This window comes from Cydia pomonella, chromosome 9, assembly GCF_033807575.1.
Source record: "Cydia pomonella isolate Wapato2018A chromosome 9, ilCydPomo1, whole genome shotgun sequence".
NCBI classification, from domain to species: Eukaryota; Metazoa; Arthropoda; class Insecta; order Lepidoptera; family Tortricidae; genus Cydia; species Cydia pomonella.
Window position 1 is genome coordinate 670,317 of NC_084711.1, and position 26,268 is coordinate 696,584.

At 40.4% G+C, this 26,268-nt stretch overlaps 2 protein-coding genes across 3 annotated transcripts in view; one reads left to right on the forward strand and one right to left on the reverse strand.

The window, feature by feature from the left end:
- Window positions 1–24,443, reverse strand: part of LOC133520978 (uncharacterized) — a 96,935-nt gene extending 72,492 nt beyond the window's left edge. The window contains exons 1-19 of the mRNA XM_061855697.1: window positions 24,017–24,443; window positions 22,173–22,363; window positions 18,717–18,902; window positions 17,962–18,216; window positions 17,358–17,525; window positions 16,934–17,087; window positions 14,938–15,119; window positions 14,161–14,510; window positions 13,106–13,390; window positions 12,240–12,411; window positions 11,835–12,009; window positions 10,895–11,045; window positions 10,094–10,217; window positions 9,387–9,538; window positions 8,819–8,975; window positions 8,222–8,400; window positions 7,214–7,341; window positions 6,395–6,673; window positions 5,696–5,820 (exon numbers count right to left, since the gene is read on the reverse strand). Coding sequence (XP_061711681.1) covers window positions 5,696–5,820; window positions 6,395–6,673; window positions 7,214–7,341; window positions 8,222–8,400; window positions 8,819–8,975; window positions 9,387–9,538; window positions 10,094–10,217; window positions 10,895–11,045; window positions 11,835–12,009; window positions 12,240–12,411; window positions 13,106–13,390; window positions 14,161–14,510; window positions 14,938–15,119; window positions 16,934–17,087; window positions 17,358–17,525; window positions 17,962–18,216; window positions 18,717–18,902; window positions 22,173–22,363; window positions 24,017–24,113 — 3,510 coding nt within the window. The 5' untranslated portion in view covers window positions 24,114–24,443. The remainder of the gene's footprint in view (window positions 1–5,695; window positions 5,821–6,394; window positions 6,674–7,213; window positions 7,342–8,221; window positions 8,401–8,818; window positions 8,976–9,386; window positions 9,539–10,093; window positions 10,218–10,894; window positions 11,046–11,834; window positions 12,010–12,239; window positions 12,412–13,105; window positions 13,391–14,160; window positions 14,511–14,937; window positions 15,120–16,933; window positions 17,088–17,357; window positions 17,526–17,961; window positions 18,217–18,716; window positions 18,903–22,172; window positions 22,364–24,016) is intronic.
- A 26-nt stretch (window positions 24,444–24,469) lies between these two features.
- Window positions 24,470–26,268, forward strand: part of LOC133521034 (uncharacterized) — a 29,499-nt gene continuing 27,700 nt past the window's right edge. Inside the window, exons 1-2 of one of the 2 annotated variants that reach the window (XM_061855755.1) lie at window positions 24,470–25,270; window positions 25,363–25,488. In XM_061855755.1, the coding sequence (XP_061711739.1) occupies window positions 24,949–25,270; window positions 25,363–25,488 (448 nt within the window). In that variant the 5' untranslated portion in view covers window positions 24,470–24,948. The remainder of the gene's footprint in view (window positions 25,271–25,362; window positions 25,489–26,268) is intronic. The other variant, XM_061855754.1, reaches the window with a different exon arrangement.

Genomic DNA, 26,268 nt, shown 5'->3' on the forward strand with positions numbered 1-26,268 from the left:
AAGCGGCGTGCATGATGAGATTTATGAGGTATGTCAGGTGACAATTCCCTATAATTATAGGATGATTTCGTGCTTCATCTAACTCAGAATGGCACAATCTACCGCCCACCCTGAGGATATCGTTAGCGTCAAGGTAAGGGTTCAAAGTTCTTAGTTTGCTCTTAATGCTCACTCTTTTCCTTGTTTTTAAGCTGTCTATATCTTCATTAAAATATTCTGTTTGCACAGCTTTTATACATACTAATAGTGCCTTCTCTAATTCTTGTGTTATTATTATCTTTTCCGTGTTTGTGTTTTTCTCTTTCAGGTACGTCAAGAATCTTCTGGCGTAAGCGATGGACTTCAGTAAATCAGGTAAAGTATCATATTTTTCAAACTTCTCAGGTAACATTTTACAGACTTCTGTATTTTTATTTCTATTTAGGTTAATCCTTTTCATTTCCAGGTCTGTCTCTTCTATGATTGGATGTTCTAACCTTTTATTTTTATGTTTCAGCCACTGCGTTCCATGCCACCAGCAGCGGTCGCAGATCTTCAATTCACTCAATGGCTTGCTTCTGGGTGAAATGTCAGCAGGGTTATCCGTAGTTCGAACGTGGTACCATTGGTTTGGAAGAGTCTCTTGTATAGTCACAACTTTATTTCTTACCAACACCATTGTAGATTCTGTCCACGCGTACATCCTACTGGTAAGTTCAAATTCTTTAAGGAAGTCAGTGCTATTGGAAGCCCATTTTTGGAGTGCAAATCCTTCCTTCCTCCAAATCTCAGTGATCTGCTTAGCAACATCTATACCCTTTTGCGCGGTGTCTGACCCGGTCATCAGGTCGTCCATTAAAAAATCTTCCCTTGTGGTTTTTGATGCAAGCGGGTACTCCTTGCCTTCATCTTCTGGTACTTGATGGAGTGTCTTGATAGCAAGATTAGGCGCAGAAGTAGTGCCAAAAGTTACACGAAGCAGTCGATATTGCTTATCTGGATCGCTTGTCTTTGTAGTTTCCTTTTCTTCCTTAATCACAGCGTGATAGGGTATATATACTTCCTCATTGTTAATTTCTTCTTCAGAAACTTCGTCAATGTAGTTTAGATTCATGTATTCTTCTATAGCTTTAACATACTCATTCTCTAGATTTGGATCCCTTTTGAATATTTTTTCTTGTTGTTTCAGTTTCAGCATGGCGATGTCTCTTGTTTGTCCTTTTGGAGATAGTGGTTCTTCTTTTTTGAATGGTAACGTTACTATGTATCTTCCTTCTTCGTTTCTTGTCTGCGTTTCCTTGTAAATCATTTCACACCTTGCTTCTTCTCTTGTGTGACACTTCTTTGTATCTGTAGTATCTATCTCCCAAAATGCCTTTAACATGTCGTACACGTCGACCTGATGATGCATCACAACTATGTTTTCTTGTAAAGTGTCTGCTGTGCCTTCTACGTCTCCGAATATTATCCAACCTAGGCTAGTTTCTTGGGCGCATGGAGTGCCAGGTGGACCTTTTTTAACTTTGCCTTCTAGTATTTGTGCATACACTTTTACACCAAGTAACATGTCTACTCGCCCTGGCTGGTGGAACTTAGGATCAGCCAGAGTAAGTCCTTGTATGTGTGACCAGGCTTGTGGGTCATACTTTATCTTCCTTGATGGTAGTTGTGATGTGAGCTTTGAGGGCATTATATAAGCTTTGACATCTAGCTGGAAACTGTCATCTTGATTTGATAATACTTGAACATGTGTTACGCTGTTGATCTTCACCTGGAGGTCGCCGACACCGGTAACAGTTCCTCTCACAGGTGACATCTTGACTCGCAGCGCTTGTGCTGCGCGTTCGCTTAAAAAGCTTGATTCTGACCCTGGATCAATTAAACAACGAAGGGGAGTCACGTGACCTTCGTCGTCCCTTATGGATATCATTGCCGTTGCTAACAGGCCTTTGGATTTCTTGCAGGCAAAGTTACACGAAATTTCCACCACTTCTACTTCTTCATCATTCTGCGGGTCTTCTTCGTGGTATGTAAGCTGACTGTGGTGAGCTTGAGTTTTCACTGACTCCTCATTCTGCGCTTGGTGTATCATGGTGTGATGCCTCTTTTTGCATATACGACATGAAAAGGAAAGACGACATCGTGATGCAGAATGTCCAGGCAGGAGGCAGTTGTAACATAATTTAGTTTTCTTCACATAGTCGATTCTCTCCACAGGTGACATTTTCGTGAACTCTTGACAGTGACATAAAGTGTGTTCATCCCTACATAAACCACAGCTCTTCGATGTTGTTGATACGTGGTAAGACTTTTCCTTAATTGTTTTTGCTTCTTTAGGTATGGTAGCAGTGACAGGGTTAACCAGTTCTAGCGTGCGAAACTTCGACTCGAGATACTTTTTTAATTCAGTCCACTTGGGTAACTGCTCAGCATTCAAACTGTAGGCGTGTTCCTCCCAACCCTTATGAGTTTCGTTGTCGAGTCGATTCACCACTAGGTATATTATGAACGGATCCCACTCGTTTATATTCACTTGAAGATTTTGTAAATCATTCAAACATTGCGTGGTAGTATCCAGTAGATGTTTTATTTGAGTAGATGTTTGCGTAGTACTTTTCCTTTGATTAAACAATCTCTTCAAAAGGGAGTTCACAATTAACCTCTTATTACCATACCTTTGCTTTAAAGTCTCCCAGGCTAACTCATAATTTTGTTCTGTAATCGTAACATGCTTCAATAATGCAGCGGCTTCACCGGCGATACTTGACTTTAAATAGTGCAGTTTCTGAACCTTACTAAGACTCGTGTTGTTATGTACTAACGACGTAAACAAATCATGAAACGTCGGCCACTCTTCATAGTTATTAGAAAACACAGGTAAAACAATTGCAGGTAACTTCACATGTTGTTGTACAGCTTCAAACATCGTGATATCCAGCGAACTTGTTCCATGAACATATGTGGGAGCGGCAGCAGCGAGCGCGTCCTTGATATCACCTTGTAAACATAGGTATAACTCCTCCACGACATAATATTCTTCCTTGAGAAAATACTGCATCTCGCCGCGCTCCTGCATCGTAGTATTCTGTACCAGCTGTTTATGCGCCGATGTAAACGTTTTCCAATAAGAGTCGATGCACTGTGCTCGAGATTCTAAGTAGCCTTTAGTTAAACGTTGTTTGGGACATTTCTTCAAATTAGTTTCAGTTTTCTTCAATAATACCGCTGTATCCTCCAAAACACGAATTAACTGTTCGTTAGTACTCATATTGCAGTATTTACTTGTTCATTCACGTAAACAACACGATAACACAACTTATTTAACTTCACTTTATTTTATTTGTCATAATTTCCTTATAGTTCGCAACTGCAGATAGTGAGTAGGCTCAGGAATGCGGTCCGCTATTGTTCTCGCCGGCCGACTGGACTTCGCTTATCTGGTTCCTCCTCCGGTTCGATGTCGACCAAATGTTCTTTGTAATAAGGTTGATAGTTGTATGTAGGGATTTTTCTTAAGAGATAGACGTGTGCACTGTTTGAAGATTTATTTGCGACTGGATTTTGACACATACATGCATACATTAATACATTCACTCACACATGCTAAAAACGCATCTAACAGAAACTATAAATGAATTTGTAACCGAGACTATATATGAATATAAACTATATATAGATAAACTTACACATACTTAATACAAATAAACATACATATATTAATACATACATAATTATACCAAGTGTGAATCATTAAGTTGATGAAGAAGAAAGTTTGTCAAAGAAATACTTGCGCAACATGCGCTTGAATGTGAAAATGGTCTGCGCTTGTCTGATAGAGAGTGGGAGAACGTTCCAAAGTCTGATTGCCTGAACAGTGAAAGAATTGGACATGAAACCCGTTCGGTGTTGGGGGACAATGAGCTTAAGACTACCTGTGCCTGTACCTGGACGTACACCTGGACGCCTGGAGTATAACTGCAATGTTTTTCCGTCAGACAGCAGCACTAGCTCATATTTTAAACCATAGAGTAACTTATACAATACGTACTATGCCGTAAATAGTGTTTCATAAGTTTTCACTATGGCAATGATGCATGAAGGTGGATTGTTTACAGACCTATCGCGAAACACGAAAATCGAATCTTCCATAGCTGCCTCTTTGTCGCTCGAATATGCAAGAGTGATAGTCTGATAGAGACACAGATAACGAAATTTCGTTTTTTTTTGTGTCGTAGCAGGCACTTAGTAAGTAGAGTTTCGCGTAATATCCCCTATCAATAACACTTTTGTACCGCTATATTAATTTAGTATAATATTGGCCTTTTTAGGGTTCCGTACCCAAAGGGTCAAACGGGACCCTATTACTGAGACTCCGCTGTCCGTCCATCCGTCCGTCCGTCTGTCACCAGGCTGTATCTCATGAACCGTGATAGCTAGCCAGTTGAAATTTCTACAGATTATGTATTTCTGTTGCCGCTATAACAACAAATAATAAAAAGCGGCCAAGTGCGAGTCGGACTCGCCCATGAAGGGTTCCTTTATGACGTATTAAAAAAAACTACTTACTAGATCTCGTTCAACATTTTACCACTTTGGACACACATTTTACCACTTTGGTAGTGTCTCTCGCGCAAACTATTCAGTTTAGAAAAAAATGATATTAGAAACCTAAATATCATTTTTGAAGACCTATCCATAGATACCCCATACGTATGGGTTTGATGAAAAAAAAAATATTTTTATTTTATGACTTATTAAAAAAACTACTTACTAGATCTCGTTCAAACCAATTTTCGGTGGAAGTTTGCATCGTAATGTAAATTATATTTTTTTTTAGATTTTTCATTCTGTTATTTTAGAAGTTACAGGGGGGGGGGGGACACATTTTTTCACTTTGGAAGTGTCTCTCGCGCAAACTATTCACTTTAGAAAAAAATTATATTAGGAACCTAAATATCATTTTTGAAGACCTATCCATAGATACCCACACGTATGGGTTTGATGAAAAAAGATTTTTTGAGTTTCAGTTCTAAGTATGGGGAACCCCCAAAATATATTGTTTTTTTTCTATTTTTGTGTGAAAATCTTAATGCGGTTCATAGAATACATCCACTTACTAAGTTTGAACAGTACAGCTCTTATAGTTTCGGAAAAAAGTGGCTGTGACAGAATCGGACAGACAGACGGACATGACGAATCTATAAGGGTTCCGTTTTTTTCCATTTGGCTACGGAACCCTAAAAACGGAATAAAATAAATATTTCTTTCCAATTTCGAGGTTCTCATCCAATCGCCGAAGTTAAGCAACGTCGGGCGGGGTCAGTACTTCGATGGGTGACCGTTTTTATAGATAACGGTACGGAACCCTTCCTGTGCGAGTCCGACTCGCACTTGGTCGGTTTTTTTTATTAAATGTCATTATTTCAAAGGTATTTTTTGATAGATCAACACGAAAGTGTTGTATAGTACCAATGTTACAATTACAGCCCCATATTTTTAGCGATCACTTCCAGAAATTACATATGAAACTTTTCTTTAATAGTAAGATCTCTCTCGCTCCTGTATCTGTATTGGGACATTTATGATGATTGTACAAATCCTATTTCTAGAAACAATTTACTCCAATTATTCCAGTATAAGTAGGTACAGTATAATTATTTTCCACTCAGCTGTACGTAGCTCAGTAACCGCGGCATATTTATGAGTAAACCAGTACCTTGACCTCATCTTCAGTGGAGGGTGAAGGTTTGGGCGGCTCCGCCGGCTCGGCCTTCTTGGCCCCACTGCTGCCGAACACCCGCTGCGTGAACCCTATCAGTTCCACTATAGTTTCCTGGTTCGCTGCAAGAATAACCGTACATTAGATGATGTGAACTGGAAGCCAAAGTAAGAGCTGATTGTCTTTCAGTGACGCTAACCCTTTTCTGTGCCGGAAGATACTAGGTAAAATATATTCCAAATAGTTTTGGTGATTCATTTGAACAGTTTACCTCGTCGATCGGTGTGGGGAGACCCTAAAACCAAAAAACGTAATGCGTGCAGGCTAGCATAAAAATGTTGATTTCATATTTATTTATTGAAAAAAAAAAACTGATTTAGTCACTTGGTTGTACTAGTGGAAGCAACAGCCAAGGGTATATTGGTCTAGATAGAATCTACAAATATTGACTTACCAATGATATATTCGCTATCCTCAAGTTCCCGGAGCCATTCTCTCCCTTCATCAACGTCAACTCCACAGCAATAAGTGCTTCTGAATCCACCGCCCCACTCCAGTTGCCGCTCCAGTTTGTAGCTCCAGTAGTGTTCCAAGTTTTCCAGAGGTCCAGTTGGTGGAATCCCAGGTAGTGTTGTAGCTGATTAAACCAAAAGTCGACTTTTTGATATAACTATAGATAGAAGTCTAGGTACTCACCAATGATATCCAAATTGTTGAACAATATATTCGCTATCCTCAAGTCCTCTGAGCCATTCTCTCCCTTCACCAACGTCAACTCCACCGCTATCAACGCCTCGGAGTCCACCGCGCCGCCCCAGTTGCCGCTCCAGTTACTTGTTCCGGTAGTGTTCCAAGGTTGCCAGTTACTGGAGTTCCAGTTGCTGGTGGAACCCCAGGCGGTGTTGTAGCTGGTGTTCCAGCTGGTGTTGGGCGGCCACGTCGGGCCGGGGCTGGTGCGGTCTGCTTCCGAGGGATCTATGGTAAAGACAACATAATTATAAGTAGAAGGAGGCTAGTAGACTACATTCTCCCCTTTTTTGGGGGCGGCACACAGTAAATCCTCGGGAATCTTTTCTGGATTGTGCCTCCTGAACTTCACGGCTCATTAGTCTGTGCGGAAAGAGGAGAGTCATATAATGTATTGGTTTCCTTATATTCTACAACTCTTCTCTTTGCGCACAGACTTCTAACACAATAAAATTTTGGTATCGAAGGAGAGGCGACAATAAACTACTGTGATGGTGGAAAATCTTAGGTATAAACTAAGGGAGTCAAGTAATGATTTTTTAATGGAAATTTATTGTTATTTTAATTTTAATACCACGACGGTGGCAAACAAGCATACGGCCCGTCTGATGGTAAGCGGTCACCGTAGCCTAGGCTTTAATGAAGACCCTCACACTGTAGTAATGATTTAGTATGTGTTCATAACGCGAAAGTTGTAAAAGTTATAATGTGAAAGCTTCTTAAATATGAGACGAAATTCTAACTAGTTTCAAACGTGGGTACAGTTACTTTTGGCAGTGAGCGAGTAGAGCGCGGCCTGCAGCGCGTGCGGCGGCGGCGCGCGCGCGTCCGGCGACGACGGCGACGTGGGCGACGTCGGCTCCGAGCCGCGGATGCTGCCCGATGTCGTATCCATCCTGTTTGTACAACGTACACAATAAAAAAACTTCTAGAACCCATCGGAAGAAAGAGGTTCCAATACCTGCGAAAAATGCAAGCGATTATTTCAATGGCATTAGAGTTATCGGGCTAGATAGTATTATAAATACATTCAACCAAAATAAGGTCGGTCTTTTATCACGCGGGCGGGATTGCATGGAATTTGGCCCTTTTCGAGAGCCGTTTTGGCAGGCTCACGGGCTGGATCCGGCTTGTGGGTCACAGTGTGGAGACTGGCGCTATAAATGCTCTTCCTAGCGTTGTCCCGGCATTTTGCCACGGCTCATGGGAGCCTGGGATCCCCTTACTACTAATCCCAAGATTTGGCGTAGGCACTAGTTTTTACGAAAGCGACTGCCAGCTGACCTTTCAACCCAGAGGGTAAACTAGGCCTTGTTGGGATTAGTCCGGTTTCACCGAAAAGCGACTGGTAAATATCAAATGATATTTCGTACATAAGTTCCGAAAAACTCATTGGCACGAGCCGGGGTTTGAACCCGCGACCTCCGGATTGCAAGTCGCACGCTCTTACCGCTAGGCCACCAGCGCTTCATTAATTGCTAACGATATGATCATTTTAAACTCCAGCATCTCTCCAGGTTTACCAAGCCTGAGAAGAAATGAAACATTTAATCTTCAATTTATACGGGGTACGACTTCGGCATATCTACTAACCCTACGTGCTTGTGGCTAACTACCAGCAGCTCGAAGTCTGGTCCGTAGGTCTGCAGCGCGTCCACCAGCAGCAGCGAATGGACGGACAATGCCAGCGCCAGCTCTGAAGGCCACGCCTTGGCTGTAGTTCAGACGTCGCATACTTGGACTAGCCACAGTTGTATTTCCAGACTACCTGCTTACCCCACGTGTTTATGACTAGCAACAAGTAGCTCGAAGTCAGGCCCGTAGGTTTGCAGCGCGTCCACGAGTAACAGCGAATGTACGGATAGCGCCAGCGCCAGCTCTGAAGGCCTCGCCGTAGCTGTTGCTTTGACCCCGCATACTTGGACTTCGGCGATGCTGCGGCCGCGGGATTGCACCTGAATCAAGGTATGGTATAATTAATGATGGATTTAAAAAAATGTTACTTTTACAGTTGGGTGCCGTGACCAGGATTTTCGTTGTAAGTACGTTATCGAAACGACTTATTTTGAACAAGATATTAGTGTCATTCTAGCTAACCGCCAAAGCAACATAGAAATACATTAGTAACCAATACAATAGTAGAATACAATAATATAGAAAGATCAATCAATTTAAATCAAGGGGGGAGGCAATCGGCGATAACTCAAAGACAACTATAGGTATTAGTAAAGCGTTATGTTCACGCTTTTTACACGACCAGTTTAAAAAAAGTGAAAGAATACACATTTTTCAATATTGCAGCGATATATGCAAAAATATTTATTTAATCGAAAAAATTTTTTTGAACTCCTCCAACTTTATAGTTTTATTTACCTCGAGCGACATCTGGTCGATGGCAAACTGCACCATGAAGAGCGTAGCATGTTTGTGCGAGGAGTGCGACGAAGGTTCCGTGTCGGAACTCTCGCTGCTCTCAGATACGCCGTCGGGTTCATCGGTGCCTGAGCCTTCGGCTCTGTCGCTACGGGACCTATATGTAGATGTGAATTGGAATTTATGAATCAAAAATTAACCTTAACAATTCAATTAAAATGGATTCGGAAAAAATTGGACCTTTGGAGGAACACTAATTATTGATATATAGTTTAATTTGCCGAAAGGAAATCATTTGCCCAAACCATCCGACCCATGGGGAGGTTCGCACTTTTAGCAGACTTCAGAAAATTGTATAAGTTATATATCCTTGGTTATAATAGTAGATAAATATATGTGCTAATGCTATACAACACAAAAAGTAGATTATGTTCATAAATAACGGTTTTATTACAACTTAAGTAAAAAAGTATCCAATGCTCCCCTACCTCCCCTAATTCGCAACGTATTACAGTTCCCCTGGAGGACTCAATTGCCCCACCCCCCTGTAGAGTATTTCCATACTCACGTATCAGTAGCAAACAGTGGTGAGCTCGCGATGACGGATCTCACAGCAAACACCTTTTGTTCGCTGAGATGCACTACCAATGCGGGCAGGGTCCCACAAAGGGTCGCCGTCGGGTATTGAGGGTCCGTTGTGTGGACCACACGTCGCTCCGCCTATGAAGCACATGGTCAAGTCAAACACTGAAGCGAGCATAAGGACCAAATACAAATATTTATTAATAACAAAAAGTCACAAGTTGTTTCTGGATAGTAGTTACATTCTGTAGGTTATGTAAAACGCTTATAAAACGACAAAACGATTATAAAATTACAAATAGTATATTTAGTTAATTATTCATTATAAAAATTCAAATCATAAGATTAACATTAACAATAATATTATTTATGTCACAATACGCAGGTTAAAGTATTCTGCACCGTAGAACACTTCGCTCATGAGACACATTTTTAATTTATATTTAAGATGTTGACCTTATTAATTTAACTCTTAAGTGGTAAAGACAAATTTATATCACTGCTTGTCTCCATAAATTGTGCGTTTTTTGCTGTCGCAACTCAAATTTAAATTTTATTAGTACTTAAAAGCACATTGGAGGGTATGGCCGCCTTTTAACTAACATTTTTCATCGGGGTTCATGTACCACTACACCTTGCATGCTCCCTATAAATAATTCTACTTTCTAATACTCACAAAAACAGAGTACTCACTTGCAGTGATATGCTAAACCTGTCCAGCAGATGCAGCGACGACGTGGTTTTGGCATGCGCATACTTCCAGTTGTCCCGCGCGCGCCCCACCAGGATCTGGAGGTCACTGAACTCTATCGTGTATCTGCGCAAACGCAGTGTTTTAATATTTAATGTTACCTTGTTTAGTGTAATCCTGGTCATGGCACCAATTGTATAAACGGAATTTCATTCTGTAATGTTTTAAATAGGGTATCGAAATGGTTGGTTTTATCAGTTTATTTTCAAAATGTCATAACCCTCCGTTAAAGTTCTCCATGAACCTGCATATAACGTTAATTGTATATCGTCAGGTGACGACAGAAACTCACTAACTGCAAAAAAATCATCCTTGTTTTGTTACTATTACGTTTCACTATGCCTCTGATTTTTTAGTAATGATTACTGAAATTTGGTTGTCACGTGACGATATAAATGACGGAACTCCTTATTTTATTTATTAATTAATAAAAATCATTGGAATTCCAAAGACGAGGGAAATTCTTTCCTATTCTGAATATTTTCAAATGTTTGTTGTGCACTAGGGCATATATTATACATATATTTGTCTTTGGGAACTGGAGGGCTTGATCACATTTCTTCAATGTATGCGATCTATTTTAGTTCGTTATACTAGTTAAAACTATCAGCAACACTCAACGAACCATTGGTAGAACTTGTATTTGCAATAATGTCTACGAATTGTTAGTCAACAGCGTGTACGATGGAATTTTTCTAGTACAAGTACTGACACACCTATCGTATTGTCTCAAGTGTAGTTACCGGTCGTATAGTCTGTTGTGCAGTCGCATGGCGAGCAGGCCAGGCTGCGCGGGGGCCGCGGCCGGGGGCTCCGGGGGCTCCGGGGGCTCCGGCGGCGACGCGGGCGACAGCAGGCTGCCCGGCGGCGTCGAGCATGGAGTCATGAACATTTCTGAAATTCATTATGTGTTAATACTTAAAATTCGCACGTGAAATCAAATCTATTTAACCCCTTAAATCCCATGGGTCAATATTTACGCTGAACCGACCTAGAAATTTAGAATTGAATTTTGTTTCTCATCCCCGACTTGATATCGCATTGATATTGGTGGGAATTGATGGGATTAAATAAAAGTTCCTTAATAATAGAAAGAGTGCCAAGTAATTTAAAGAAATTTCATATTTTTTAATTCAATCAAAGAGGCCGAAACGCTATTTCTGGCCTATTTGCGTCCTCCATTTAAAAAGTAGTCTCAATACTACTGAAATTACCTGTATCAAAACAACACCAACTTATCTTACTTATAACCAATGTGAGTGAGAGTAATAGAAGATAATTCCCAGTTTGTACCACTGAAGAAACCTGGCATGAATGAAATACCATTAATTCCCAGTGATTAACAAATGGGATTGAAAATTATCTGTTATTGCTTTTACCACTCGTTTAGAATATTTCGATCATACAAAATTTGACCTTATCTTATAGTGAATAAAACTTATCCTAATCTCCCACACTCCTGCTATCCGGCACACGGTATATCGCATCTGCGTTCGCCAGCCGAAGCCGACCGAAATCCAACATATCTGTGTCGTCGAATCACTGACTGACCGACGAATCTTGGTCAGTCAGTGATTCGACGAAAAAGATCTGAGGCCCTGAGATATCTATTTCCACCTGCCAGGATCCTCGTATGCCCGACAAGTCAATTCCGACCTTATCTCCTAGATATAAAGTCCTTACCCTCGTCATCTACACTCCCGCTATCCGGCACAGGGTCTATCGCGTCTGCGTTCGCCAACCGAAGCCGACCGAAATCCAATACAAGTACCGACGAATCTCGGTCAGTCAGTGATTCGACAAATAAGATCTGAGGGGCTGAGATGTCTAATTCCACTTGCCAGGATCTTCGCTCGCCCTATGAAACAAAAGCTAAGTCAATATATGTAGAGTGTAGGATTTTGTTTATGTTATAGAAAATAATTTAGAACTTCCTATATCTTTCTCAAAAGTTACGTTGATGCAAAGTTTATGTAGTGAATAATCCTTTCCCATCGTATTTTCTGGGTAACTGCGGTTGCAGTTAATTACAGTACAAGAAGTAGTATTAACCATGGATATGGAGAGGGGATCTACGGAACTACTGACCACACTGGGGTGCAGCATGTGCTCCCACTGCGTGATGAGCTTGGCGCGCGTGTGGTCGCGCACGGCCACGTAGGGGCGCGCGCCGCCCCACGGCTCGGCCGCGAACTGCTGCGCCCAGCGCGCCGCCGCCGAGCAGTACACCACCTCCAGCGGCGCCGACTTCACCCACAACCTGCACGATGTTAAACCAAACTGTAAATTAATATGACAATTTTTTATACATTTCTAAAACATATCAATACAAAAATACATCAATTTAATTAAAGTGAGGTAAAAAAAGGGTGGCCTTCATCACTCCAATAATTATACATTTCCACAAAACTCTAGTCAGGTATTGGTAACAATTTGAAGGGTGCGAGTTTGGATTTTTGACACTCGCTACATTCAGCCCAAAAGGCCCCTTCTCACACAGCTGTGCGACTACTGTTCTGTTGAACAAAGATCCAGGGGTAATGCCTTGTCGTAGCTACACTTCGCCATGAACCTTTGAAGAATTATCCATCTAAAGCAGGTCTAATCACACTCACTTAGAGTCTGCATTCAGATCAAAAAAATATTTAACTGCAACTGCTCCGATGATTGTACAGTTGCACAAAGCCCTAGTTTAGGTATCGCAGTCTATTTGAACGGAGCCACCTTAGATTTCGCTCATTCACTCCAAAGGGCCTATTCTAATAAAGCAGTTGGAAGAGCTGCTCACTGCTCCTGTATCTGGCTGTCTGCCCACAAAGCTTCTTGAACCAAGCGGACCTGGCGCGCCTAGCACAAGAAATAGAGATGGGGTGGTGCGATTTCGAAGTGACACTCCATTAAAAACCTAAAGTTTGTTGACAAAACCTATGTATTTAAGGTCAAAGTTTACTTACTTGTAGTCTGCATTCAGCCCAAAAGGCCTTTTTTCATACAGTAATTGAAAGAGCGGCTCTTGTTCTGTCTGCCTGCCCACACTGCTTCTTGTACCGAGCGGTGCTGGCGCCACCAATACAGGAAACAATGATCCTGGTGTGATGCGTTCTCGAAGAGACACTCCGCCTAGAGATACATGGAGCGCGTGAGAGCCGGCGCGCACGCGGGATTCTAGCCCGACGGCGACAGCACTGAATTGGAGTTCAAGCCCCACGGCCGCTTCTGAACCGGGTGATGGTGGCTCCCTGCGGAACATGATTAGCTCTTTTTATCAACAACGTATGGCCTACCTACACGTAAATGGTAAACAAATGGATATTTTATGTTGGTGCATGATGAATATACCTAGAACTTTTTTTAGAAAAAAACAAGGAATAACAAAATGGAATAAGGACATAACTGTTATCGATATGTAGGTACTTATAAAAAAAATTAATCGTATCGTATAGAGCCCTCGCGATGGGAGCAGCAGGCAGCCATACGAATGGAGTGGCGGGCTACTATAAATGCCAAAGTAGCTGATTTCGGAGCTCGTCGGCGCTTAGAGCTGGATGCCAAGCGCGACGATATAAAAGCCAGAACACCCGCGGCTATGCACTATAATTAAGCAAATGGTGTGCTCACATGCCCGCAATGTTCGCGAACTTTTGCTAGCAAGATCGGCTACATCAGTCACTTGCGAGCACACCAGAGACAGCAACGGAGTTGATAGCAGTCGCCGTGGCCGAATCGGTCGTGGAGTTATTATTTTGTCAATCCCTGGCTGGAAAAAAGTTCTAGGAATAATGATGAAACAACCAAACTTCCTCTGAAAGTGAAACCCCTCTGAATCGGGAAATGAAGATAGAAATCTTCAAATTCGAGACCAATGATGATGATGATTGTTCCCGTGGAAAATTGATGAGGATATGAACATATCGAAACTTCAAAGAACCTTTGGCCTTACACTTATGTTATAATCAATCAAAACAATCTCCAGTTTATAAACATAAATATAAATAGGAATTGTCCTCACTTGTTTTCCGCCTCCGATTCCATACACAAATTCAAGCACCCCTTATTTAGCACGAACTCAAACTTGCCAAACACGGTATCCCTCTTCAACATCGTGTTATTCTCCAGCGAATCAGCGATCACATCCAATATCTCCTCCTCCAGATCTGGCGGAGCTGGTGTTTGGGTACCAGGCGGGGCGCCAGCTTGGGCGCCGGGCGCCAGCGCCGGGTCCGGGGCGCCCGGCGCGGGGGCCGCGCTGTACCAGCCCCACCACTGCGGGAACCACTGCACGAGCATGGAGCGACCCGAGGCGCCGGGCTTGTCGGGGGTGGACACTGGAGTTGCGCGGGGGACTTTGCGCATTGCAATCTGTCAAATACAACATTAGCTTTTTTTTTCTAAGTAACTAGTAGAATTTTGTATTTCTATATTGTTGTGTATTAGTGTTATGTAAATTGAAGACTTTTGGAAGGTAATTATTTGTAGGTATTTAATTTTTTTCATCATTGTATTATATTTTTGACATGTGAATTATGAATGTGTTTATGAATTGAAACAATATGAAACACTTAATTTTCAAAACCCTAATCTGAGAAACTCGCAAATAGAACCGGGTGCAACACTAGTAGGCATATCAGTTAAGTGCTGTAAGTTAACTACAAAAGAACCGGCTCCATTTCGATTCCCAAAAAAAGCAGAATCGTCTTAAAAAATTATAGCCCATGAAACAAAGAAAATCGAGAACTCATTCCGAAGCAAAATGTACCGCGAAGTGAAGTTCCTATTTATCTTTTACCTCTCTCAGCGGCTTCAATAAATGCAGAGGGGTCTTCCACTCGAACTCATCCTTTGCCGCCTTTTTATCTGGCGGTAGGGTGGCAGCGGGGTTGGATAGCAAACTGAGACAGATTTCGACGTATTGCCGCGCCGCTCGCGCTTGCGCTAAACATGATCCCCACGTCGGCGCTGGCTCCATCCCTGAAAGAAGATTCTTATATCGTTGTTGAGGTAGTTAAGTATCGTTGTTGAAAGAAGATTCTTATATCGTTGTTGAGGTAGTTAAGTATCGTTGTTGAAAGAAGATTCTTATATCGTTGTTGAGGTAGTTAAGTATCGTTGTTGGAAGAAGATTCTTATATCGTTGTTGAGGTAGTTAAGTATCGTTGTTGGAAGAAGATTCTTATATCGTTGTTGAGGTAGTTAAGTATCGTTGTTGGAAGAAGATTCTTATATCGTTGTTGAGGTAGTTAAGTATCGTTGTTGAAAGAAGATTCTTATATCGTTGTTGAGGTAGTTAAGTATCGTTGTTGAAAGAAGATTCTTATATCGTTGTTGAGGTAGTTAAGTATCGTTGTTGAAAGAAGATTCTTATATCGTTGTTGAGGTAGTTAAGTATCGTTGTTGAAAGAAGATTCTTATATCGTTGTTGAGGTAGTTAAGTATCGTTGTTGAAAGAAGATTCATATATCGTTGTTGAGGTAGTTAAGTATCGTTGTTGAAAGAAGATTCTTATATCGTTGTTGAGGTAGTTAAGTATCGTTGTTGAAAGAAGATTCTTATATCGTTGTTGAGGTAGTTAAGTATCGTTGTTGAAAGAAGATTCTTATATCGTTGTTGAGGTAGTTAAGTATCGTTGTTGAAAGAAGATTCATATATCGTTGTTGAGGTAGTTAAGTATCGTTGTTGAAAGAAGATTCTTATATCGTTGTTGAGGTAGTTAAGTATCGTTGTTGAAAGAAGATTCTTATATCGTTGTTGAGGTAGTTAAGTATCGTTGTTGGAAGAAGATTCTTATATCGTTGTTGAGGTAGTTAAGTATCGTTGTTGAAAGAAGATTCATATATCGTTGTTGAGGTAGTTAAGTATCGTTGTTGAAAGAAGATTCTTATATCGTTGTTGAGGTAGTTAAGTATCGTTGTTGAAAGAAGATTCTTATATCGTTGTTGAGGTAGTTAAGTATCGTTGTTGGAAGAAGATTCTTATATCGTTGTTGAGGTAGTTAAGTATCGTTGTTGAAAGAAGATTCTTATATCGTTGTTGAGGTAGTTAAGTATCGTTGTTGAAAGAAGATTCTTATATCGTTGTTGAGGTAGTTAAGTATCGTTGTTGGAAGAAGATTCTTATATCGTTGTTGAGATAGTTAAGTATCGTTGTTGAAAGAAGATTCATATATCGTTGTTGGGATAGTTATCTGATCACAAGCTTTATTGTTTAAGAATAAAGTCTGCAACAGTCAGCTCAGTAGAAGTGTCACGGAAAAAGTAGCGTCGATCTATTTGAATATAAGACCATTCCAATTTGGTGCCTTGACCAGGATTAAAAATATTTAGACTCTATAAGTGTTATTAGAGTGGATGTCTGCGGGCATCCCTGGCAGATAGATACATCTGACTCGAACATTTCAGACTTCATTAGGCTTCTATTTAGGCATTCTCATCTCATTTTTTAGGGTTCCGTACCGTTCCGTTCCGTAAAGGGTCAAACGGGACGCAATTACTGAGACTTCGCTGTCCGTCCGTCTGTCACCAGGCTGTATCTCATGAACCGAGATAGCTTTCTGTTGCCGCTATAACAACAAATACTAAAAACAGAATAAAATAAATATATAAGTTGGGCTCCTATACAACAAACATATTTTTTTGCGGTTTTTATAAATAATGGTACGGAACCCTTCGTGCGCGAGTCTGACTCGCACTTGGCCGGTTTTTTTTATTAAATGTCATTATTTCAAAGGTATTTTTTTGATAGATCAACACGAAAGTGTTGTATAGTACCAATGTTACAGTACTCACAGGTGTGCTCGGGGTAGTGGCACCGCAGCGCGTACAGCCACCAGAGGCGCGCCCCCTGCCGCACGGGCACGGCGGGCCGGAGGGCGCGGAACTCGCGCAGGCGCGCTACACGTTCTAGACCTAGGGAGCAGCCCACCGCTTCGCTGTACTGCCTCTGCATAGAAACACGACTGGTTTACGTCCCGAAAACATAAGATGGTCGCAATAAAGCACCCGCATTTTTCTGGTAAGTATGCGAATGCTCCAATTCGATACAATCGCGAAAAGTTTTACAGCCATAAAAACTCTGAAATTGGCACATTCGATGATCCTTTCGGGCGAGTGCGCGAGCGCAGCGGCAGCTCCGTCCGACCCCTTGATCGACAGAGCTCTCAATTGGGCCTTATGTTTGTGCAGTAAGGTATATAGTTAGACAGGATGCTACCTGAGTAAGGTTGAGCAGCACGGTGTCAAGCGTGAGGTGCGCGGTGAGTCTGGGCCGGGTGCGCGAGCGCAGCGGCTGCTCGGTCCGCTCGCGACGCACGCGCGCTGTCGCCGTCGCCGGCGCTAGCAGCCATTGGTGGGTGCCCAGCCAGGTTTGGGACATGCGTTCCTAGATATAAGAACAAGCAATTAAACGATAATTGAAAACTTTAGAAGTACTCGTTCTAAGATTGTCAAACTAGAGAACTGTCATTCCGTCACTCCCCCCCGTTAGTTGAAAAGGGGGCGACACAGCGGGCTTCATTCTGAGATAGAATGCGTAGATGGAAAACTGCGTGACAGGAAAAAGTTTAGAAGCCCCTGTTAAAAAAAATACCCTCTCGTATGTAAGAAAGTGGATTGAATTTCCCGCCCGTGGCCGATAGTAATGTGAAGCCCCGCTTCCAGCCTGTGACCGTGGCCGTACACAACCACATTCACAAGGTAGAAGTACCACCAGCCCGAAAAAAACTAACTAAAATGTATTTACCCTGATACTTAAAAAAATCTACGTCGATACCGCCACGGCCGTTACAACAATATAGCGGATAATTGAGATAACGTACCGTTAGCTCAGTCATGGAGCAGTCTGCCATCATTTCGTTAGGTGGCATGACGTCCCAGTACACCGCCAACCTCTGCAGCTCTAGCAACTTGAAGGAACACCCATCTCCTGTAGCCGGTAGTAATGTGAAGCCGCGCTTCCAGCCCGCGTCGCAGGATTCAGCGGAGAGGGCGGCGGCGGTGAGGCCGCAGGCGAAGGCGTGGGGGGAACAGGTGACGGCGTCCTCGTAGCGGATGTGGACGTCGTGGAGCTTCAACTGCGGACGAGAAAATAGTTTAGATCCTTTCTAATTATATCAATATTGAGGGTAAGATCAAGGCTCGGAACCGGTTTATAAAATACCGGTTTATTTCGGTTTTCGTTTTAAGAACTATATTGTAACCTAAAAAAACCGGTTTGTTCGACGAGCGACGAAAAGGCCGACCGGCTTGGTGGTGTGCCACGTAAACATAGACACTCAGATAGGAAGAAACCGGTTTTTATTGCTCTGAACCGGTTAATTTTTAGTTTAGTTTGGTTTAAAAATAACAGTTTTTCGAGCGAAGTCGAAATTAAAAGATTTTGCGCCAAGTACATGATAACGGTTTGGTAATTTTACCGGTTTCCGAACCTTAGGTAAGATAAGCTGTCAATAGGCATTATATATGATAATGTAAAATAATAAATTTGAACTGTAGTAGCTGCTATTCCAGTGCCTGAGTGCTTCCAGCAGCGCTTCCAGCGTCTCCAGCAGCACCATCGTACCAAGACACGTACCTGCAAGTTCTCCACGATGTTGGCCAGAAACCCAGTGCCATAGCTAAGCCAGGAGGAGTAGGACGCCGCGTAGTACGACGCATCTGCCGACATGGCCTCTTGCGCCGCGCGCCATTGGGCCTCCAGCGCGTCCAGCAGCGCCACCTTGCGCTCGTGCGCATAATGTGCTTCAGTTGCGCTGTCCCACTGCACAAACAATTGCTTATTTAATTTAAACTTTATTAACTACTGAATAAGAGTTCGTTGTAAATGTAATTAATTTTTTTGTTAGTACATGTGGACTTTATTACATAGCGTTAAATAAATGGAAGGTCAGGGTAGGAGGCGATCAAAGTTGCTAACACGTAACGTTTTCGGAATTAGGTTTAAATATTTTATTTTATCGGAACTGTATTAAGCATCGACATGCTTTTGGCTGGTGCCTTTTAATGATCAAAATGTTATGTTACGTGTGTTTGACGAAGTATCAGAATTCGTCATTAGCATATAAATGATTATACATTAAACAAAGTCGACTAGAGTTGTATTTTATTCTCATAGTTTTTTTTTTATACTACGTCGGTGGCAAACAAGCATAAGGCCCGCCTGATGGTAAGCAGTCTCCGTAGCCTATGTACGCCTGCAACTCCAGAGGAGTTACATGCGCGTTGCCGACCCTAAACCCGCCACCCCTCGTTGAGCTCTGGCAACCTTACTCACCGGCAGGAACACAACACTATGAGTAGGGTCTAGCGTTATTTGGCTGCTGTTTTCTGTAAGGTGGAGGTACTTTCCCAGTTGGGCTCTGCTCTAGATCTGGAATGACATCCACTGGCTGTGCCCTACCACACAAAGCGAGATAACATTCACAATGCCCATACCGGTTTGGCCTAGTGGGTAGTGACCCTGCCTACGAAGCTGATGGTCCCGGGTTCAAATCCTGGCAAGGGCATTTATTCGTGTGATGAGCATGGATATTTGTTCCCGAGTCATGGGTGTTTTCTATGTATTTAAGTATTTATAAATATTTATATATTATATAATTATATCGTTGTCTAAGTACCCTCAACACAAGCCTTATTGAGCTTACTATGGGACTTAGTCAATTTGTGTAATAATGTCCTATAATATTTATTTATTTATTTATTTTATTTATACCTCTCTTTTGGACGTTCGAAAGATATCAAACAAAAAATGTCAAGGGCATTTATAAAGATAACACGATTCACGTTTCCATCCCAAAACAAATAATCTGTGATGTAATCACTGTCATGTATCATTTATATTCTGGCATTATCGGACATGTAATCTTATCAAGCATGCTGTGGATGTATATTTTTGAGCAAAATGGTACTTTAAATAGGTAGTTAATAAGGCAAAAATTTAATTATAAATCGATTTTATCGACAACTGAGAATAAGGTACCTTTAACTTAAAAATAAAAAAATCAAAACCGGCCAAGAGCATGTCGGGCTATGCTCAGTGTAAGGTTTCGTAGACTAAAACTAAAAAACGGCTGAACCGATCAGGTTTCCTATAGCTTTCCATGAAAGTCTTCACGTCAGAGCGATTATTTCCGAAAATATTACGTTTATCGAAAAATTGTTCTTGAAGACCCATATTTGTTTTTAAGGCCTATTCAACGACACCTCACACTATAGGGGCGTAGCAAAAAAAAAACATTCCTACTTTTCGTGTAGGGGAGCCACCCAAAAAATCAATTTTGTAGTTTTTTATTTTACGACTTAGTCGGCGCCAAATATCAGCTTTCTAGAGCTAACGATAACGGAGCGAAGCCGCGGACGGACAGTCGGACAGACAGACAGACGGACATGGTAAAACTAAAGGGTTCCTAGTTAACTATGGAACTCTAAAAATTGTGAATGTACATAATTCACACTTATCTTTATACAGTACATTATGACCAACTCTTTTTATTTAGGATTTTGTGATAAAATAGTAACAGTTCTAGAAGTTATCACACCGTGGTATTATCTGGGAAATAAAGGTCAGGTTTCAAAGTCACATTCTATATGAAACTTTTAACTCTTAATCATATAAACTATCCAAATAGACTCCGCGTCATTGAAGGCAGTGGCAAGTAGCAGTAGCGAGCGGCGACTGGGCATAAGTCATAATACGTCAGAGTGAAATCGTGATATTGATCTCTCGCTCAAAGATGGCAATTCGCCGCTCACCGGGGCCGTCCTTCCAAAGCATTATTGGGACTCTAAAATAATCTCATCAACCAAGTTTCCGGGATTTACAGCCATCATTTTTTTGATATATCATAAACTTACATAACGTTGTGAGACCACTTTATTCCTCGCCAAACTGCGGTCGCAGTTTGTTGGCGAGATAGCGCCATTCATTAATTCATTTATACATTTTAATATCTATGCTATGCACTTAATACTAAGCTTCGGTACTATGTGTAAAGCGAACACGCAAGCTTTTATGAATATAAAACAAACAAAAACCAAATAATCACTGGCACTTTAACAACTAATTCAGGTTAATTTCAAAGCAATATTATTAGGGTAAATTTTCCAGTAACGTTTTTTTAACCTTTTCTTAAATTCATTTATATTGCATTTATTTTCTTCCCTTAGCAGGCTTATTTCATTATACAATTTGGGTATCAAATATAATATATTTGAACGAATATATTATATTCGTTCGTTTGCCATAATAGTTTTTAGCAGTCCTTTGTGCAAATTTGTTAAGCCTTATGCTCTTTGTTTTATATTTACTTTGTTTCCGCACCTTAATTGCAATAAAGTTTAGGAACAATGATCAGCGGTGGCAGCATGGTTCCATTTTTATCACATGTCACTATGCCCGTCACTTTCGCGCTTACATACTTGTTAGAACGTAACAGGCATGGTGATAAATGATAAAGAGCCGACCATTTTAGCCCTACAGATCCCAGCACCTCCACCATCTTTTAGGAGTTCACAGCAACACTGTTAATGGACCATTCGTGGACGTATGCATTTTCAATACAATACATTATGTAGTGTATAGGCGGCCACATTGCTTACGTCATGGTGACGTCCAGTGTTGCCAGGCGTACGATAATTTGGGCTCCGGTACGATGTACGTTCCAAAGAGCATTATCGTACGAAAAAGTACGCTAATTTCAGCCCTTGGACGATGCCACCCAAAAAGTAAGTAAGTAAATATTCTTTATTGCACCAACAATTATACATTTTACATACATGTAAAACTACAAATGAAGTCTAGTTTTTGAAGCAAAATATGACACTTTCCTTAGAAATAGGCTACAATTAATACCTTTTGGGTGTTCGGCTCCTTGGTTTACGTCAAAAATGTCGGAGTTTACGTATGTACGATAATTTTTTCATCGGTACGATAATTTTGACGATCAAATACGATAATTCTCTACCGCTCACGAACCGTTGGAAATACATTATCGTATGATTTTCAGAGGTAAATACAGTACTTTACACATACCTCATCCAAATTGACAGGCGCGGCCACAAGGTACAGCTTTTCGATAGCAATCAGCCATGGTGCAGAGCGGATCTGTCGCACGGGAACCTGCAGTTGCACCTTGCCGATGAAGCCTGCTCGGACTTCCACTGGCAGTCCAAGGTGGCGGAGAGCATCTTTCTTTAGGGGGAGGTTCTCGAGTTCTACCTTCCCTGGAGTTTAGAATACACAGTAAATAATTTATTGACTTAAGGTCAGCCAGGGCAATTGCACCTGTGGGATAATTGCAACTATGGGACAATTGTGTGTGAAGTGAGTGATAATGAGAATTATAATGATTGATGAAAGCATGACATGAATACAAGAGGCTAGCTCATTACTTCTTGTATTTTTAGAGTAAATAGTTGCATTGGCCCCATGGTTGCAATTGCCCTGGGTAACCTAATGTCTTATTTATTACAACTTTTTCTATGACATAATACAGAATACTATATCTAAATAATTGTCTAAGAGGCTACTATTTATTAAAATATTACTTGGTCAAGCCATGCTAACATGTTATGTCAATTATTTTCAAGTGGTATAAATTATCAGACAGTGGTAAGTGTCTCCTTAGTTTGCTTATTCAGTTTAAAATACAAATTTCATAAACATTTCAAATGGACGAAAATAACTTGGTTTTAAAAATAAATTGCAATCATGATTACGGTATGTATTCACATCCACTATCAGCAGCTATTATTTTGTAGAACAAAACTGCTAATAAAATACTGCATTTGTGCAAATTGACCTTGGTTTATGATATGCATATTTTACGCATTAATTATGTAAATAAATGGCAACTATATAGGCTTTTTTAATAAAGTTGATGCATGCATATTAGGGTGCCCCTTATTTTGCAATTGTTTTAATTAGGAATGCATTCCCCCTAAATAACAAAACACCCTGAAAAAAATTTAAGACATTCCTATAACAGGAGCCCGTGCTGACTTGCAACTGAAATTCCCATACATATTACAATGGAGACATTTACTCAGACAGTAATTTTGTATTTTTTAAATGGTTTTGAGTTTGCATCGAAAGTTTTTTGTTGAATGTTTATTTGGCAGTATTATACAAGGTTGATATGGAAGATATAATAAAAAGAAAGAAAAATTTTGGTCTTTTTCATGCATACAAAATTGCATGAAAGTCGGCATGGGTTACAGTTACAGGAACAAGTTAATAAAAGTAAACCGATTTAGGGGGTATGCAATATTAAGTTCGGAAAATCTTAAAATAAGGGACACCCTACTGTATATTATGTTTGTAACTGCTACTTATTAGTAATAAGATTTCTTAAACTCAGCAATCAAATCATAAACATTGGATGACTAATTCCTTAAATGCCTTAAAACTCTATTTTCTGATAAGCATGTAGAGTAAATAATTAAGTAAATTATATTACAGTAATTTAGTAATTTCTACCTGCATTCAAACTTGGAATTTGTAAGAAATTTCTACAATTGCTATGTCCATATTTTTCTACTAATGAGTGTGCAATAGTTTTATTTTTCTGAGTACCTACTACAAAATTTAATTTGCGCCTTACAACCTTAACTTACCTTTGGCTGATTTATGCAAGGAATACAAATTGAATGCAATATTAAATCAATGGGTACCATTGTCTTCAACTGCCAAATTTTAGAGGTCAACTCAATTACTTAATTCACACACAAATGCCGCAAAAAGTCATGATGTGACAGTATTTTAGCAGAAAATCCCGATTTGGCAGCGTAAATAAAGTTAAATAGCATGATTTTACTTGTTTATGAGTATTAATATATCTGTTTGGTGTCTGAAGATGTAAATAAACATAGACAAACCAGAGAGCAGCGCGACGCTGAGCTGGTCTGTGTTGAGATTCTCCACATACTTCCCCAAGTAATTGTTCAAGACCCAAGCCACCAGCCCCTCCAACATCGTGCATGATCGCTCCGACCCCCTTTGCACTGCACTCCTGCTCTCAGGTCACTTTCTATCCCAAAATCACTGATACAATTCAATAAAATACACTTCGAGTCCTATAAGCTGTTCTTAACATCGCGCTTTTACACATCTAGCGTATTTGCTAATTGCGCAATTGAGCCACACTTTCGGCGTGTATGGTTTAAATTTATCTATGTTTTCATATATTTTTATGGAATCCTATTGAAAAAAATTGACAGCACGGGAAGAATGACTTAACTTGACAGCTGTTCAACTTGACATTTGAACTTGCGTTCAAAAATGTATCTACTTAGAAAAAACCGAACCACCGAAATCTAAATTATGACGTTAAAAATAACACTCGCACAGTTTGTGCTACCAAAATTGTTATCCGCAAATGGCATGCTATATACAATCACTGGATTATTTCATTTTCTAACAATGTATGTTAGAAAGAGATACAGATGGTGATTAAAAAGGGTCTATCCGGAACACTGAAGTTTGCAAATTGTGAGCATCTATCTCTTTTACTCTAATTAAGGCGTCGTTAGATATACTTACTTTACTATTTGTGACTCTTTGATGGTGCCCGCAAAGTTTGTCCCCAAAAATTTATCATTTATTTAATTAGGTGTTTCTGAACGAAAACACGTTCCGTTGGGATCTTGTTGAGTTTTTCCCGTTTTTCCACGATGACATCATGTTTTGACAGCTGATTGCCATCAACAGTCGTGAAATGAAACGTTCGTAAAAGGAATAGGAATTTTTAGGATTCCAGTATTATTTTAGGTTTTGTTTAACTTAAATCATTACACAAATCTAAATAAATATGACGGCAGTTCACGTTATAAGAAGGTTTAGTGTTCCATTAGCTAACATGTGTTGTCATAAAAAGACGACAAAATTGCAAGTGCGATATAGTGCTACTTTAGGATTAACTGCGAAGAGATTTGCGCCAGTGCTTATAAAAGCTCGCCACCTGGGGCTAGGTCCTACGTCGAAGGATTTTGAGGAGCCCACACAAATAACAGGACCTATAACGAAACTACATGCGGCTGAACTCGTTCTACACTTAAAAGCTGATGAGAGGAAATTGTTGTTCACGGCGCTACAGGAATACGAATCTAATAGAATTAAAGAGGAGTTCGAAGGTAAGACTGATTGTGGTTATAATATATTAGACAATGTGTGACAATGTAAATGATATCTCTTCAGAAGGCTAAAAAATAATATATGTATTCAGATAAATTGGCAGGGCAGAGATGGAGGACAAAGCTAGGCAGACCCAGCAAAGTGCCCTCACTCGGCGATGTAGATCCCACAGGCACCTACTGTCCGGTTCCCGAGGACTGGCTCAAGAAAAAGTATGGTAAATAAACTCTTTAACCATAGAACTAACCAGTTCATTCTGGTTTTTACCAATCATTGACATTGTTTATCTTACACCATGCTTACTGATTATGCTTATAAGCTGTTATTTTTGCATCTTATAGTAATTCAAATGTAATTTTACATTGATGTTAATCAAAGGTTGTTCTTTTTATTATGCTTTCAATTTGGATCCACCTATTGGGTATGTTATTATTTTTATGGTCTCTCCTGTAATATTTATATAATGATCTAGGGCATTTTTTTTTATATAGATAATGGGTTTACACAAAAAAGATTAATTTTCCCTTTTTCCTCTCATACATTGTCCAGTCAAGTGCAAAAATATGTATCGAAAGAATCGTCTCATAAATATGGTACTACACTCTTATTACACTGGAATAAGATGCTATGGGACATATTTTTGAGTAAGATGTGTACACCCATATTTTTACACTTGACTGGTTACATGTCCTTTGTCAATTACTTATGGAAATAAAGAACTTACTTTTTTCACTATTTATTATTAAATAATAATAATAATATATCACTAGCTCAGTATTCCAAAATGTTTTGTATTAAGGGAATAAAATACCAATTGGGGATAAGATACTCACTTCTAAATATCATCTTTTTTTTCTTTCTTCCTAGCGTTGTCCCGGCATATTGCCACGGCTCAAGGGAGCCTGGGGTCCGCTTTGACAACTAATCCCAAGATTTGGCATAGGCACTAGTTTTTACGAAAACGACTGCCATCTGACCTTCCAACCCAGAGGGTAAA